This window comes from Artibeus jamaicensis, unplaced genomic scaffold (genome assembly GCF_021234435.1).
Source record: "Artibeus jamaicensis isolate MK-2021 breed Jamaican fruit bat unplaced genomic scaffold, CSHL_Jam_final scaffold_804, whole genome shotgun sequence".
Lineage (NCBI taxonomy): Eukaryota > Metazoa > Chordata > Mammalia > Chiroptera > Phyllostomidae > Artibeus > Artibeus jamaicensis.
Window position 1 is genome coordinate 1,403,161 of NW_026522055.1, and position 15,583 is coordinate 1,418,743.

General features: G+C 52.4%; 1 protein-coding gene across 6 annotated transcripts in view; it reads left to right on the plus strand.

The window, feature by feature from the left end:
- MYH14 (myosin heavy chain 14) overlaps nucleotides 1–15,583 on the plus strand; it is a 75,266-nt gene that overhangs the window by 19,777 nt on the left and 39,906 nt on the right. For all 6 annotated transcript variants that reach the window (XM_053659728.1, XM_053659727.1, XM_053659726.1 and 3 more), the window contains 7 exons: nucleotides 252–392; nucleotides 8,965–9,060; nucleotides 11,525–11,643; nucleotides 12,929–13,081; nucleotides 13,207–13,380; nucleotides 13,644–13,817; nucleotides 15,142–15,256. In XM_053659728.1, coding sequence (XP_053515703.1) covers nucleotides 252–392; nucleotides 8,965–9,060; nucleotides 11,525–11,643; nucleotides 12,929–13,081; nucleotides 13,207–13,380; nucleotides 13,644–13,817; nucleotides 15,142–15,256 — 972 coding nt within the window. The remainder of the gene's footprint in view (nucleotides 1–251; nucleotides 393–8,964; nucleotides 9,061–11,524; nucleotides 11,644–12,928; nucleotides 13,082–13,206; nucleotides 13,381–13,643; nucleotides 13,818–15,141; nucleotides 15,257–15,583) is intronic.

Below are 15,583 nucleotides of genomic sequence, written 5' to 3' on the forward strand. Positions count from 1 at the left end.
GCAATCCCAAGACTTGAGAATCTCTATGGAAAGAGGGAAGATAAAAGACCTCATATGTGCTAAGCACCCACTCCACACCCAGCCCTTCCACTGAACCTGTGAGGAAGGGATCCTCACTCACTTCACAGAGGAGGAGACAGAAGTTCCCAGTGGGGCAGTGACGCATCTGGGGTGGCCTCCGGGGAAGCCAGGATGTGAGTCTGACTCCACAGTTCGCCCTTGACCTTGGCCTCCCCTCGCTCCCCCTGCAGCCGACCTCCTGCTGGAGCCCTGCTCCCACTACCGCTTCCTCACCAACGGGCCGGCGTCCTCTCCGGGCCAGGAGCGGGAGCTCTTCCAGGAGACGCTGGAGTCCCTGCGGGTGCTGGGCTTCACCCACGAGGAGATCACCTGTGAGTGGGGCCTGCGTCCCTCGGAGGGTGGGGACGAGCTCTGCCCCAGCGGGTAGTGGAGGCGGGGAGGCCTGGCCATTCATTCCTCGGTTTATTTGCTCAAGTGTCGATTGAGCAAGAGCCCTGTGAGGATGCTGGGGTCACAGCAGGAAATGACACTGATAAACATCCTTGTCCTGGGGAGACTGACTGAACCAGAACCACGGCCCAGATAGATAAGCAATTCTGTGGTCTGTGAGGAGGTGATGAGTGCTGGAAAGGAAAATAGAACTAGGAATTCGGGGGGAGGGGAAGGGTACAGCTGGAAGTAGGGAATCAGGAGGGGCTCTCTGAGATGGCAATGTTTGAGCAAAGGCCTGGGGGAGCTCCGGGAGTGAGCGTGGGTGATATCGGGGGAGAGCATTGCTGGCAGGGGGCACAGCCTGTGCAAAGGCCCCGAGGCACGAAAGGCACGGCAGGGTTGAGGAACCGAAAGTTTGCCTAGTTTGTGCCCAAAGAGAGTGAAGGACGGAGCTGCAGAGGCAGGGAGGGCCTCAAACTCCAGCCTGAGGGGCTGGGACTTTGTCCTGGGGGGCACTGGGAGCAGGGCAGGGGCAGCTCTGAGCCGTGCGGAGGGTGGACAGGAGGTTGGGAAGAGGCTGCAGCGGCCAGGGTGCAGGGAAGAAGGCTTCGGCCTGGGCTGGATGGCCCTGGTGTGAAACGCTCAGGTCCTCAGCCTTCCTCACGCGGTTTGCCGCTGACCTTGGCACCAAACAGCACGTTTCACAGTAGTCCTGTTGCAGTACCGTATTCGTTCACTAGGGGCACTGTCCCAAGCCACCCCAAACCGACTGTGTTCCAGGTGAGGAGGCCGGAAGTCTGCAGTCGAGGGGTTGGCCAGGTTCGTTGCCCTGCCTCTTCCCTGGCTTCTGGCGGTTTCCTGGCAACCTTCCCGGTTCCTCCGCGTGCAGACCCACCACCCACTCTCCGCCTTCGTGTTCACGAGGCGTACTCCCCGATCGCAGGCCTGTGTGTGCGGTTTGCACCTGTGATAGGGACACGCCCTCACACTGAATGATTAAGGGCCCTCCACCAGTGCGACCTCATCTTAACTGAAGTGATTGCATCTGCCGTGACCCGCTCCCCATAAGGTCACGTTCTCAGAGGTCCTGGGAGTTAGGACGTCAGCGTACCTTTTATTTGGAGGGGCAAGGGGCGTGATTCAACCTATAATAGGCACGTAGAGGTTGGCCTCAGTCTGTTTCCTTGCGTTGGCCTAAAGTTTGGTCCTTTCGGTGAACTGTGATTACTCTCGTCCGTCCGTGGAGAAAGACCCTGATTTCCAGGGCTGATTTTCCAGGGCCCTGATTTCCAGCCCTGATTTTCCAGGGCCATGGCGGGTCTTGCTGTGTTCTGGTCCCTGGCAGGTCCAGAGGCCCCGAGAGCTATTGCTGGTGGCCCCAGGGCCCCAGGGGAGGGGCTGCAAACCGAGTGCCCATTCAGCTGTTGGCCTGGCTGCCAACAGGCAGGCCTTCTTGGCCATATTGACACAGGGTGTCAGGCCTCCCTGCTGGATTTCCCAACCACGGTTGCATAACTCCCACCGCCTGCCCATCTCGGCTCTCCTCCCTGGGCAGCTGGCAAACTCATTCAGATGGGGGGCGGGGCTGGGCCTCCCCAACTGGCCCCTCCAATTCCACCTGGCCTCCTGACACACGTCACCTCAAATTACCCTCTGGCACCACGTATGACATGTGAATATGGCCAAAGGTTGTCTGTCCCGAGAAAACCAAGTCTGCTAAAGTGCCGCCCGCTCCAGCCTTAATTTATTTTTTAATTAGTTTTTTATTTAAAAAATACATTTTATGTGTTTATTTTTAGAGAGAGGGGAAAGGAGGGAGAAAAAGAGGGAGAGAAACATCAATGTGTGGTTGTCTCTGGAGTGCCCCCCCCGCTGGGGACCTGGCCTGCAGCCCAGGCATGTGCCCGGACTGGGAATCGAACTGATGACCCGCTGGTTCACAGGCTCACCCTCAATCCACTGAGCCACACCAGCCAGGGCACCACTGACCTATTTAAAGTGTACAAGTCGGTGGCTGTTCATGCATTCAAAGGGTCGTGTGTCTGTCACCACCATCAATTTTAGAACATTATCAGTGGCCCAAGGAGAGAACTTGCAGCCTCTGCAGTCACCCGCCAGCCCCTGGCAGTTATTTATGGACTCTCTGTCTCCATGGGTTTGACCATCCTTCCCTATAAATGGAATCGTTTGATACCAGGTCCTTCATGGCTGGCTTCTCTCACTCAGCCTGATGTTTCATGGTTCACCCATGACTGAGCATAGATGAAAGATTCATTCCTTTTTATTCCCGAATATTTTTTCCAGATTTTATTTATTTATCTTTAGAGGGGAAGGGAAGGAGAGAGGGAGAGAAATATTAATGTATGGTTGCCTCTCGTGCGTCCCCTGCTGGGACCTGGCCTGCAACCCAGGCAGGTGCCCTGACTGGGAACCGAACCTCAATCCTTTGGTTTGCAGGCCCCTGTTCAATCCACTGAGTATTGTTGAATAATTTTGATTTTTTTATCTTTGTATTATGGCACATTTCAAAACACATATGAAAGTAGAGAGGAGAGGGTAATGACCCCCTGGGCATCTGGCACCAGATCTAACATTTACCCACTGGTGGCTTGTTTGGTTTCACCTCTAACCCCACCCTCCTCGCCCCCCCGGGTATGTCCCCCAACCCCGGTGAATTTGAATTGTAGACAATCCGCCTCGTTACCGTCCAGAAGATGGCGCTAGTTTTCCGTTCTCCGGGCTTCTGTTGCCTCCATCTGCACCTCAGCCAGACCTCTGTGAGCTTATTGGCTTTTGCTGCTGTGATAGGTGGGCCGAGTCATTAACGCTGATTTTGTGTTTCACGCCCAAGGACTGAAGCCAGGGGTCACATTTTCGTAGACTCTATTTTTGACAAAAGGAGACAGAGATCCAAGCTGGTGGGGTGCCTGCCGGGGCCTCCCCCCCGGCTGATCTGGAGGCACTGACTTCAAGGCCAGCCCTGGATCCTTCCCAGACAGGCAGGCGGGCACCTCTGGGTCGGCCCTGAAAAGCCCAGGGCAGCAGGGCAGAGAGCGTCGGGGGTCAGCCTGGGCAGGACCGCCATCGTCCAGCAGCCTGCACTGGAGCCGTAAAGGCCACCCCGAGAGGCTGAGCCGGAGCCTGGCCTCCTTGATGGCGGGTGGCCACTCACCTAAGGCAGGAGCGCGTCGCCAGCCCCGGGCCTCCGCAGGCCGAGGCTTGCTCGCCAATCGGCTGGCGTGAAGTCACCAGCAAGAACTAAGTGCCAGCTCCTCAGGCGTCAGGTTCATCTCGGTGCTTGGCACCAGGGCAGGTTCCCAAGCCAACTGTAAAAAGCTATTTACAGTATCTTTTTACAGGCCTGGGCCAGGTCTGAGCTGGCATTAAGGACTGAATGATATTTCAGTTTCTCAGGGGTAATATGTATCTTTTGGGAGGTACCCCGCTAGGAACCTCCCAGCATTTTCGGGGCTCTCTGCTGCCCCCAGGCACCCAGCCCCCAGATGGGAAGAACCAGAGACTAGACCACTGAGCCCAGCCCCTCCCACTGAGCAGCCAGGAAATCCGAGGCCTAGGAGGCCCCCTGCTTGCCCAAGGTCACAGCAAACTGCCACCATTCAGTTCTGTGTCCCCCATTAGTTAATTCTGCCAGTTATTTATTAATAGACATCTATTCACTCAACACGAGGAAATCTGTGGGCTGACAGTGACCAGGACAGAATGAGCCCGGGACCCGCGGAGCGCTCAGACACAGGGGGATTCACACCACACCGGTGGATTAAAGCTGAGCCTGCGCAAGGGTGACTGCATGTCACAGGGTGCTGAAAGCCTGGGGGGAGGGTCAGGGTGGCCTTGGAGGATGAGGGCTTTCGCCGAGCCCTTAGCGTCCAGCAGGAATTACCCCGGTGCAGACGGGGGTGTGAGAGGCTGTTCAGGGGAGGGGACTGCCTGCGCAAAGGCCTGTGGGAGGAGCTGAGAGGCCAGCGCCGCTGGTTGGAGTCAGGAAAGGGACCCTCGCTCTGGAGGGCCTGGGAAGGCGGGAAACAAGAGGCTGTAGACCCAGATAGGTGGCTAGACGGGGAGGTAATAGGGATCGTGGAAGGAATTCTTCCCCCGAAACTAACAAGCTAGAGTTCATTCACGAAAACATTTATGCAGCGCCTCCGGTATGCACAGTACACAGTCCGGAGATAAATAAGGAACATTTTCCATAAGGAGTTGTGATCGCAGTGGAGACAGAGAGGGAAAATTAATATCTGTTGCACACCCAGCTGGCCCTGCAAACTACACCAGAACTTTTACTGATAAATTTGCTGTTTGTGAAGTGTACAGTGTAGTTTGTGGTATACTCCCAAGGAGGTTGTGTATTACAGTCTCAGTCCCTAATTCCAGAAACCGTGTCCTTTTTGGACAGTGGGTTTTTTTTGTTTTGTTTCGGACTAGGCCTCACATTTCAAAAGGTATGAAACTCCAAAAGAATAAAAAGTGTATAATCATTCAAGTGTCCCCAGCTCCTTGGGGGCCACATCTCTTAGAGGTTTTTTGTGTGTCCTTTGGCAAGGCAAGGCCCGCCAGAGCTGCCAGGCCAGTGACACCTTCTTTTGTTTTTAGGGATTAAAAAAAAAAACCACAAACTTTTTTTTAGCCCTGGCTGATGTGGCTCAGTGGATTGAGTGCCGGCCTGCAAACCAAAGTCAACCGCTTTGATTCCCAGTCAGGGCACGTGCCTGGGTTGCAGGCCAGGTCCCCAGTAGGGGGCGCACGAGAGGCAACCACACATTGATGTCTCTCTCCCTGTCTTTCTCCCCTCTTCCCTTCTGTCTAAAAATAAACAAATAAAATATTTTTAAAATATTTATTTTCAGAGAGGGGAAGGGAAAGAGAGAGGGAGAGAAATATCAATGTGTGGTTGCCTCTCATGTGTCCCCCATTGGGGGGGGACCAAAAAAAGAGTACCAGGAATTGCCTCATGCTCTTCTCCCAGAGTCCCCAGTGGCCGCATGCGCTTTATCCTGTTTTATCTGTCTAATTGCTGAGCCATGTGAGAACAGGGGTGGAGGTGAGGTGCCCTTTTACCCTTTGTATTCGTTTCCTAAGGCCGCTGTCACAAGTGACCATAAACTCAGTGGCTTAAAACAATACACATTTATTCTCTTATAGTTCCGAAGTTGGAATTCCAAGGTTAGTCTCACTGGGCAAAAATCAGGGTGTCAGGAGGGCTGGTTCCCCTTGCAGGCTCCAGGGAGAATCCATTTTCTTGCCTTTTCCAGCTTCTAGGGCCTGTGCTCATTCCTCGGCTTGTAGCCCCTTCCTCCGTCTTCAGAGAGAATCCTTCTAACCTGTGCTCACATGGCTTCACCCTTCAAAAGAAAAAGATTTTACTTATTTTTAGAGAGAGAGAAAGAGAGGGAGAGAAACATCAATGGGTTGCCTCTCACGCGCCCCCAGATGGGGACCCAGCCCTCAGCCCTGGCATGTGCCCTGACCTGGAATCAAACCAGCGACCTTTTGCTTTTCTGGGCGACGTGCAAGCCACTGAGCCACACTGGTCTGGGCGGCTCCTTCCTTTTGTAATGACCTTTAGAATTACCTGCAGAGCCCACCTGGGTAATCTGGGATCGCCTCCTATCTCACAATCCTTAAGTTAATTATGCCCGTAAAGTCCATTTTGCTCGGCAAGGTAACTTGCAGGGCCCAGAAATTCAGAGGCGGGCATCTTAGCATTATTCAGCTACCGCTCCCTGAATCTGTCATGTGTGTTTCCTAAGAACATGGTCTGATACAGTCACGGAGCAGTATTCTTCCTCATGAGGAAGGTAGCATTGCCATGATTGGTACTATTATCTAATCCAAAATCCATGTCAACCCAATGACATCTTTTAGACAAAAAAAGGTTTTCACAGACCCTATGCCAGTTTTCCCAATAACGTGCTTTATAGCAAAGAAAAAGAGTTGTTTTAAGTGTCACGCACACGCAGGCACACTTCCCCAGCCGGGATCACAGGTGGCGTCCAGTCATCAAATTGCACTCTGTCCTCATGGCACGGTTCCTGAGTCTGTCTTTATCGTTCGTGACCTTGACACTTTCGACAATCACGGACCAGTTGTTTTGTCTCAAACTTGGGTGTGTTTCCTCGCGCTTAGATTCTCTTACGCATTTTTGGCAGGAGTTTCCCAGGAGGGTACACCCTCCACACCCTTGCAACACCCACTTTTTGTAAGGAAGCTACGTAGCAGGATAGCACAGGCACCAAAAAAATGCGCAAGGACTGCAAGCGTCGTTGTGAAATTCATCTGTGTTCAGTGAGTGGCCAGCAGGGGGCAACCGAGGAGCTGGCTTCTCTTCGTCAAGACGCACTGAGCAGGCTGTTGATTTGTACCGTTCTCTGTATGTTTGCTCTATGTAAGTGTTTACATTAGAACTTTACGCTAGAAGAGGGAGGAAAAAGGAACCACAGTCGATAAGAATATAGACCCCAGAGTCAGACCAGCCTAGTTCGAATCTCAGGTCTGCCGTTTATGAGCTTGAAGATCCTAGTCAAGCTCATTACCCGATGTGCCTCGGTTTCCCCATCTGTCAAATGGGGATTTTACTCATTTTCCTATCTGTAAATTGCTATCGCAGGACTTGCCTCATTGAGTTGTTATGAAGATTAAATGAGTTCTTTTGTAAGTGGAACAAGACCTGGCATGCAGAATGTTTTTTTTTTTTTAAAGGCAGTGTCCATTTCAGTCCGTAAATCGTGAAGATTGTCCTAGAACTGGCAGTTAATGAGGCGCCTGGGTGCGTGCCCTGATCCGTGGCATCCCGGTGAAAGCGGCGGATGCAAGCCCGGTCCAGTGTAGGCGTGTTGCGTGCTTGACTCAAATACCACGCGTAGCTTTGCTGTTGGAAACGAGAGAGTTCTCAAATGCCAGCCTAAAGGACATTCTGAGCAACGCCAACAACAATCTTTCCTCGGATTGCACAGTGGCTCCCGTCCTGGAAAATTCACTGTGTTAAAACCACACCCTTTGGTGTTTATACCTAAAGCAGCTGGGATGCGTGTCCGATCATGAGATACCATTATTCCGCCGATGCGACTGTCCATTGGGACGTTTAGGAGTCGCACGGGGATGTGGACAATGCTTTGCGGCCCAGAGGGATGTCTGCTTCCTGTCCTCCCCTGCCCCCTCCCTGTGTCATCCAGAAACACCCCGCACTTTGCCTCAGTGGCCCCCAGTCTTAACGGCAACCAAACCCTACACCTCCCTGAGACGTACACTAGGGGGCAGCATTGTCCACTTTTATTATTATTTTTTTATTGTTCATGTACAGTTTTCTGCCTTTTCCCCCCACCCCAGCCCAACAACCTAGCCCTTCCCATCTCCCTCCCGTTTCCACCCCCTGTTATTATCCACGTGTCCTTTATAATTGTTCCGGCAAACCCTTCCCCCTTTTCCCCTGAAATTCCCTTCCCTCTCCCCTCTGGTCACTTTTAGGCCTGTTCTCAATTTCAGTGTCTTTGGTTATGTTTTGCTTGTTTGTTTGTTTTGTTGATTAGGTTCCTGTTAAAGGTTAGCATCGCCCACTTCTGACGCGCTCACTAGCCGCTCTGCACAGATGAGCAAATACAGATGCTCTTAGATTTACGACGGGGTTACCTCTTAATAAACCCCAGGATGGTCTCTCCTGAAGGTGTATCACTTTTGCACCCTGGTAAATTTGAAAAATTATAATTCGAACCGTGGTACATTGGGGACCACGTGCGCATCTTCGTTTCCGCATTTGGGAACTCCCCTGCTCACTACCTTTATTTGTTATTTGTAACCCCAACACTACCGGTGCCTTTGCGGTCATTCACAGAGGGCGGAGGATTTGAGTTGCCGGGTGCGCGTTCACGGAGGCCCCAGAGGGGATGCCCTGCTCTTGTGCTGTAAACCAGTGTCCCTACTGTGGAGTTTTTAGCATTTTTGTGCTTTTTTTGATTGTTGGTGAGCTGACAAGTGTATAATGCCTTCCAAGCGTAGCGCTGAAACTCTGGCTGGCATCCCTGAGCACGGGGAGGCTGGGATGTGCCTTACGGAGAAAATGCGCGCGTTAGATGAACTTCCTTCAGGCAGGCGGTGGGCCTTGAGTTCAATGTGAATGAAGCCACAATACACAGGGAGGGGCAGATGTCAGTGCACAGGTGGGAGGACACAAGACACGGAGTTTATTCCTGTATCATTTTTTAATTAAAAAAGATTTATTTATTTTTAGAGAGAGGGGGAGGAAATGAGAGGGAGAGAAACATCACCGTGTGGTTGCCTCTCGTGCGCCCCCTACTGGGGACCTGGCACGCCACCCGGGCATGTGCCCTGACTGGAAATCCAATCAGCAACCTTTTGGTTCGCAGGCCCGCGCCCCATCCACTGAGCTACACCAGCCAGGGCTGACATAGAAGCTTAAAGCTAAATTTCTGAGGGGCTGGTTAAGCCCACACACAGTGTCTGGAGCCCATAGACATCTCTCTCTCTGCTGCCCCTCAGCCATGCTGCGGATGGTCTCGGCGGTTCTCCAGTTTGGCAACATCGCCCTGAAGAGAGAGCGCAACACCGATCAAGCCTCCATGCCCGACAACACAGGTGACACGCCCTGGCCTGCGGCCCACCCACGCGACCCTGCATTCCTACCCCATGCGCACAGCGCCCTCTCCCCAGCCTGGCCACTCTGATTTCCTGCCCTTTGCTGAGTCTTTACCGAAGTAGCGTTTCCTCACCCTTATCCTGTTGTAAAAGTATGATCCCTGGTGAGAGCCTGAACAATACCAGCGTGCCAAGTCGGGGGCAGCAGGGTCCCGGGCATCCCAGCGCCTTGGAGAGACCTGCCATTGGCATTGAGCACATCTCCTCCTGGTTTTTGTGCTTGTGTGTGTGCGTGTATCTCCCCTTTCAAAAGCAGAAGTATAGTTGATATTCTTTTTTTCTTTTTTATCAAAATGGAAATAGCTCTGCTGCCTTATTATTACAAAATAATGCAAGCTAGGTGGGGGAAAATCTGACAGACGGAACAGTGTAAAGGCAGGAAAATTACCCATAATCATGCTCCTGAGGGCTAATTACCGCTGACATTTCAGGATATTTCTCTCTGGGCTTTGTTCTGCGTCGGTATCCATGTGGAAATAATTGTCACGGAAATGGAATCACGCTTCATACCCCTTTCCCCTGGAGACGGAAAGAACTTTCTGTCCTGATTATAAAGTCCTAGGGGCTCATTTTCAAAAGTGGCCTGGTGCCGAAAATATGAAGGAAGGGGCGTCACCCACAGTGTGCGGATTAGAGCCATCACCTGTGGCGTTGGGGCTCTGTTCACACACTTGGCGGGTGCACTCGGCACACCCACTCGTTTAATTTGCAGGATTGGGACCAAATCTTACCAACTGTCTGGAAACCTGCTTTTTTCCCTTCGTGCTTTGGGGGCGACTTTTCGAGGTTATTAACTACAATGGTACCAGGGTTTCTTCATCTGGGGCCTGTGAGGAGACCTGGGTGTCAGTATAATTGGCCCCCTTTGAAATCTGGTGTATTTCACTCTTTCTGCACTTGCAAACATTAACGGGAGACGCAGCATGTGGGATTTGCCTGCTGGCAAAGGCTGAAGGCTTATACCCCTACGAAGCCACCTTGTTACTGGCAGCGTAGTACTCCAAGTTCCTTCTTTTGGTTCTTAACTACTTCCCATATAATGCAAGTTCACTGTAGGAGAATTGGAAACTGCAATTGCACCCCCTGAAAAAAAACAAAAACAAAAACAAAACAAACTAAAAAACAAAAAAGAACAGGAGAAATGAAATCTCAGAACCTCTGAGAAATAATCTCTGTTGGCATTTTGGTGTGTTTTCTCCCAGGTGTGTTTCTTTTTTCTTTTTAATTTTAGCTGGGTCTGAGTATTGGTAGTAACTGTTTTTCTTTTCTTTTTAAAAATATTTTATTTATTTGTTTTTAGAGAGAGAGGGAGAAGAGAGGGAGAGAAACATCAATGAGTGGTTGCCTCTTGAGCGCCCCCTACTGGGGACCTGGCCCACAGTCCAGGCATGTACCCTGACTGGGAATCGAACCAGCGACCTTTAGTTTTGTGGGACAATGCCCAACCCACTGAGCCACAGTCGGGGTCCATATAGTGTTTTACACCTTTTGTTCTATTTTATTAAATAGTTTCCAACATAATTTTGTCCTAAGGTTTTCTTGTAAAAAAAATTTCAGACATGTAGAAAGCTTGAAAGGATTTGTTTAGAAACATATTGTGTTCCTTCAGTTTTCAAAGTATTTTTAAAAATACATACCTGAGGATATATTTGTTGATGTTAGAAAGAAGAGGAGAGAGAGAAGGATGGAGAAACATAGAGAGAGGGAGGTGAGAAACATTGCCTCCTGTATGCACCCTGACTGGGGATTGAACCTGCAACCTAGGCATGTGCTCTGACCAAGGATTGAACCCACGACCTTTTGGTGTAGGGAATGATGCTCCAACCAGCTGAGCTATTGGGCCAGGGCTGTTTCTGCATTTGCCAAAGGGCGTTTTCACTCTCCAGTTCTTTACTTTTTTTTTTTTGTCATTGTGAATGGTCTTTTTAGTTTATTTTTACCTTTTCCCTCTTTTCCACAATACAGAAAAGCAATGAATTTTTAAATATTTATTTTGGGTTTGGCCACCTCAATGAACTCTTATTGTGATATCTTACTTACCCCCCCAACATTTTATCAGGAAATCTTCAAGCTTAGAGAAGTTGAGAGAATTTTCTGGTAAACTCCCAGATACCCACCACCTAGATAGATTCTAGATTCCAACATTAGCATTGTATCACACTTGCTTGCTTTATCGGATATTTTCCCACCCACCATCCAAACAGCCCCGTAGTCCAGTCTTTGCTCACATCGGGATTATTTTTGTCCACGTGGAGGTTCCAGAGGAGAACTGCTGGGCCCCCAACAGAGCACCTGGACACTGTTAGGACCTGTGATGCCCCCAGTGGGAAAGGCGGCGGGGCGGGGGGGCGGGGTCGTTCCCGGGGCTGAACGCAGAACCGATCTGGGCGCCTGTCTTCCTCAGCTGCCCAGAAACTCTGCCGCCTGCTGGGACTCGGGGTGACCGACTTCTCCCGCGCCCTGCTCACCCCGCGCATCAAAGTTGGCCGAGACTACGTGCAGAAAGCGCAGACGAAGGAGCAGGTGGGCCTACTGGGTGCGGGGGGTGGGTGTAGGGCCGCTTCTCCACCCCGACCCTCCAGCTCCAGGCTCCTGGTTCTTTTAAGCGGCTGAGGCCGTATTTCCTGGCTCGCTCAAATGTTTGCCGTTTGCTCAGTTTGCGGCTCTGGGCTGGGTCCCAGGAAGGAACGCAGTGAGGGCAACAAGGAACGCAGGTGGTAATAAAACATAAGAAACAGAAAAGCAGGATGTTTGCAGACAGGGATGCCTTCTGCAAAGCAGAGGGCTGGGTGGTCAGGAAGGTCCTCTCGGAGGAGGTCAAGTTCCAGCTGAGACCTAGACGGGTCAAGGCAGACGGGACAGCCTGTGCAAAGCCTTGGGGTTGGAAAAGCATGGCGAGGTGGGGACATTAAGGAGGCAGGTGAGGCTACAAGTGTGAGGAAGAGGGTGGTTGAAGCTGCTGGCAGAGCAGTTGGGAGGGGACAGATCACGCAGGGTCTTAGCAGTCACAGTAAGGAGGTGAGTTTTCTTCAGGCTGAAGCAGGAGGCGGCGAGGGTTTAAGCCAGAGTGTGATTTGATTCAGTTGGTTTATTATTATTTTTTTATAAAGACCCCCTTGTCTTCTGTGTGGAGAACGGAGTCTGGGCGGGGGGCACAGATGGAAGCAGGGAGTCGGGAGGAGGCTGCCGCCATAATCCAAGCAAACGACAGTGTGGCTCAGACTGGCTGGCAGTGGTGGTGGGACTGGGAAGAAGTCAACGCCAGCTAGCGGTTTTCAGGACCCAGCTCTTGGGGGGAGGCCTCTGCCAGACCCCAGGCTGGGCACTCGAGGCCCTGGGATGAAGGAGACATATTGTGGGAGATGAGGACTGGAGACCGGAGGTCACACTGACCGCGGTTCCATTCTCAGGTCAGGTTCTATTAGGACCCATTTCACCGATGAAGACATTGAGGCTCAGAGAGGTTTACTCACAGCCTGAGGTAACACAGCCTCTAAGTGGCAGGGGCAGGATTCAAACCCAGGTTGTCAGGCTCTGGAGTTCACCCTCTTCACTGTTTTGCTAATTATTCCAGGAGGCAGGCAGGGGAGGGGTTGTGTTAATGAACGAATGGGCCCTGAGGGCTTCACACAGTGCCTGGAGCACAGTACGGCTGGGTAATCGCTGGCTGCTGTTAATGTCAGCATTCTTGAACCATGGCGGGGTTGGGGGAGTAGGGGGCCCAGTGTTTTCTCGCTGAGCCTGGAGGATGCGCTCGGCCACGGATGCGCAGGCTGGGCCCTCACTCTGCACTCCGTGCCGCACGCAGGCGGACTTCGCGCTGGAAGCCCTGGCCAAGGCCACCTACGAGCGCCTGTTCCGCTGGCTCGTCCTGCGCCTCAACCGGGCCCTGGACCGCAGCCCCCGCCAGGGCGCCTCCTTCCTGGGCATCCTGGACATCGCCGGCTTCGAGATCTTCCAGGTGTGTGCTTCGAGCCCAGCTGGGGCCTCAGGGCTCCATCACGCTGCCCTGTCCCCCTGCCTCTGGGTCTCTGTCCCCACCCCATGCCCCTGTCCCCTCTCTCATGCGTCCCCTCATCCCTGCAGCTGAACTCCTTCGAGCAGCTGTGCATCAACTACACCAACGAGAAGCTGCAGCAGCTCTTCAACCACACCATGTTCGTGCTGGAGCAGGAGGAGTACCAGCGCGAGGGCATCCCCTGGACCTTCCTGGACTTCGGCCTTGACCTGCAGCCCTGCATCGACCTCATCGAGCGGCCGGTGAGAGAGCCCACGCCGGTCTCCCTGCACCTCCTCGGGCCTTGGGCCTCCCTGTCAGTGCAAAGAACAAGACGACATGGCTTCTGTGTTACCACTACAAGAGCGGGAGCTGCACAGCTCCAGTCGCAGGGCTGATCCGTGGCTGCGACCAGCTATTGTTCTCCGTCCGACTGTCACTTATAAAAACAAAAAGCTAGCCGCAACCTGAGTGTCCAGTATTTGGGGATCTGACCTATTCTCCCCTTCTTGTTGTCCATGGTCAGGCCAACCCCCCTGGACTCCTGGCTCTGCTGGACGAGGAGTGCTGGTTCCCAAAGGCCACAGACAAGTCCTTCGTAGAGAAAGTGGCCCAGGAGCAGGGCAGCCACCCCAAGTTCCAGCGGCCGAGGCACCTGCGGGACCAGGCTGACTTCAGCGTCTTACACTATGCGGGCAAGGTAGGGGGTTGGGGCCGGCCTTGGGGCCTGTGTGTGGGCGTGGGAGCAACTCAGCTGCAGATGTGGGGGAGGGTCCAGAAGGAGAGCAGGGGCCACCGAATGTCCACTGGGACAGAACCTAGCCAAGGCAGGGGCTAGAAAAGCCCAGAGAGGAGTGAGCACCAGCTGATGAAATCAACAAAGGCTTCCTCCAGGAGGGGATATTTACAATAGGCTTTGAGGGATGAATAGGAGTTCGACGAGTACAGTATTATGCACATTTTACCCACTCATTTGGCAAACATGTGTCTTGTGTGCTCAGCCCTGTGCTGAGCAAAGTTGGCGACCTAGGTCAGACGTGGTTTCTGCCTTGATAACGTTTCTTATCTGGAAGGGAGGCAAACACAGACAATTGGGGTGGAAGGCTGACAAGTGCTCTAATAGGGGTGGCTGAGGGCGGGGGCAAAGTCAAAGCCCAGAGAAGCAACGCCAGGGAAGTTTCCACGGAGGACCGTGACACATGATCTGAAATCCAACCCCAGGGTCAGCAAACATTTTTTGTAAATAGTCTCAGCTTTGTGGGGGCAGACACTCTGTCACAACCCCTCGGTTCTACCACTGTCGTGTGAGGGAAGCCACAAGTAATATAGAAATAAATACACACACGGAGGCCGTATTCCTATAAAACTTTATTTACAAAAAAGGGGCCGCAGTCGCGATTTGGCTTGGGGGCTGTGTGGTCTAAATGATGTGTAACAGGTGCCGGAAAGGCGGGGGGAGGGGCCCTGCAGGCGGAGGGAACGGCATGCATTGCAGTTGGGAGGCAGGAGCCCCATGGATGTTCTGTGTATGGAACTAAGTTTTCCAAACATTTTCGAGCCTCATGGTGCCAGCCCTGTGCTGAGATTAGTCAGACCCTGGCCTCAGGGAACCCCTCTCTGGTGGGGGGAGTCGTTCAGACTGTGACTCTGTGGAACTCTCAAAGCAAAAGCCCGAATTCTCGCCAGCAGTTATCTGTGGGAAACTCCACTAAGAGGGAATTCTGGGCGGCTGGGATGGCTAGAGTAAAAATCTTGAAATGGAAACAAGGTTGCACGTTTGAGAAAGAGTGAAGAAGCCAGTGTATCTGGAGTAGAATGAAGAAGGGAGAAAGTGGTGATGGACCTCGGGTCCATAGTGGGCAGGGAAGTGAAGGGAGAGTCGTCTTGCTGGTGGGGGTGCAGTTCAAGATATGGACACAAGGTGGCACCAAACGTCCTCTTCCATGATGAACCCTGGAGCTGGCAAATCAGGGGAGCCAGTGAACCTGCAGGTTCACCACCCTCCAATGCCTGACTCCATGCAGGTCGACTACAAGGCCAATGAGTGGCTGATGAAAAACATGGACCCTCTGAATGACAACGTGGCAGCCCTACTGCACCAGAGCACAGATCGGTTAACGGCAGAGATCTGGAAAGATGGTGAGATCTGGCTCCCTGGCTCCCTACTCCCCAGGTCCTGTCCCTGCAGCTCTGGGCGTCCCTTCTCTTAACCCACAGTGAGCACCTTTGTTCCAGAAGCTGAGTTGTCGGCGGAGATGCAGAACTTAGGCTGGCAGGTCAGACAGTCTCAAAGTTGTGTTCCCAGTTAGTGTTGATTGATTGATATCTCAAGCCAGCATCATATTCAATGATAAAACACTGCTCCTTAAACGAGACAAGGATGCCCACTGACAACACTGTGTGAAACACTGTTTTGATAATACTAGCCTATGCAATCAGGCCAGAAAAAGAAATAAGTATGTGAGT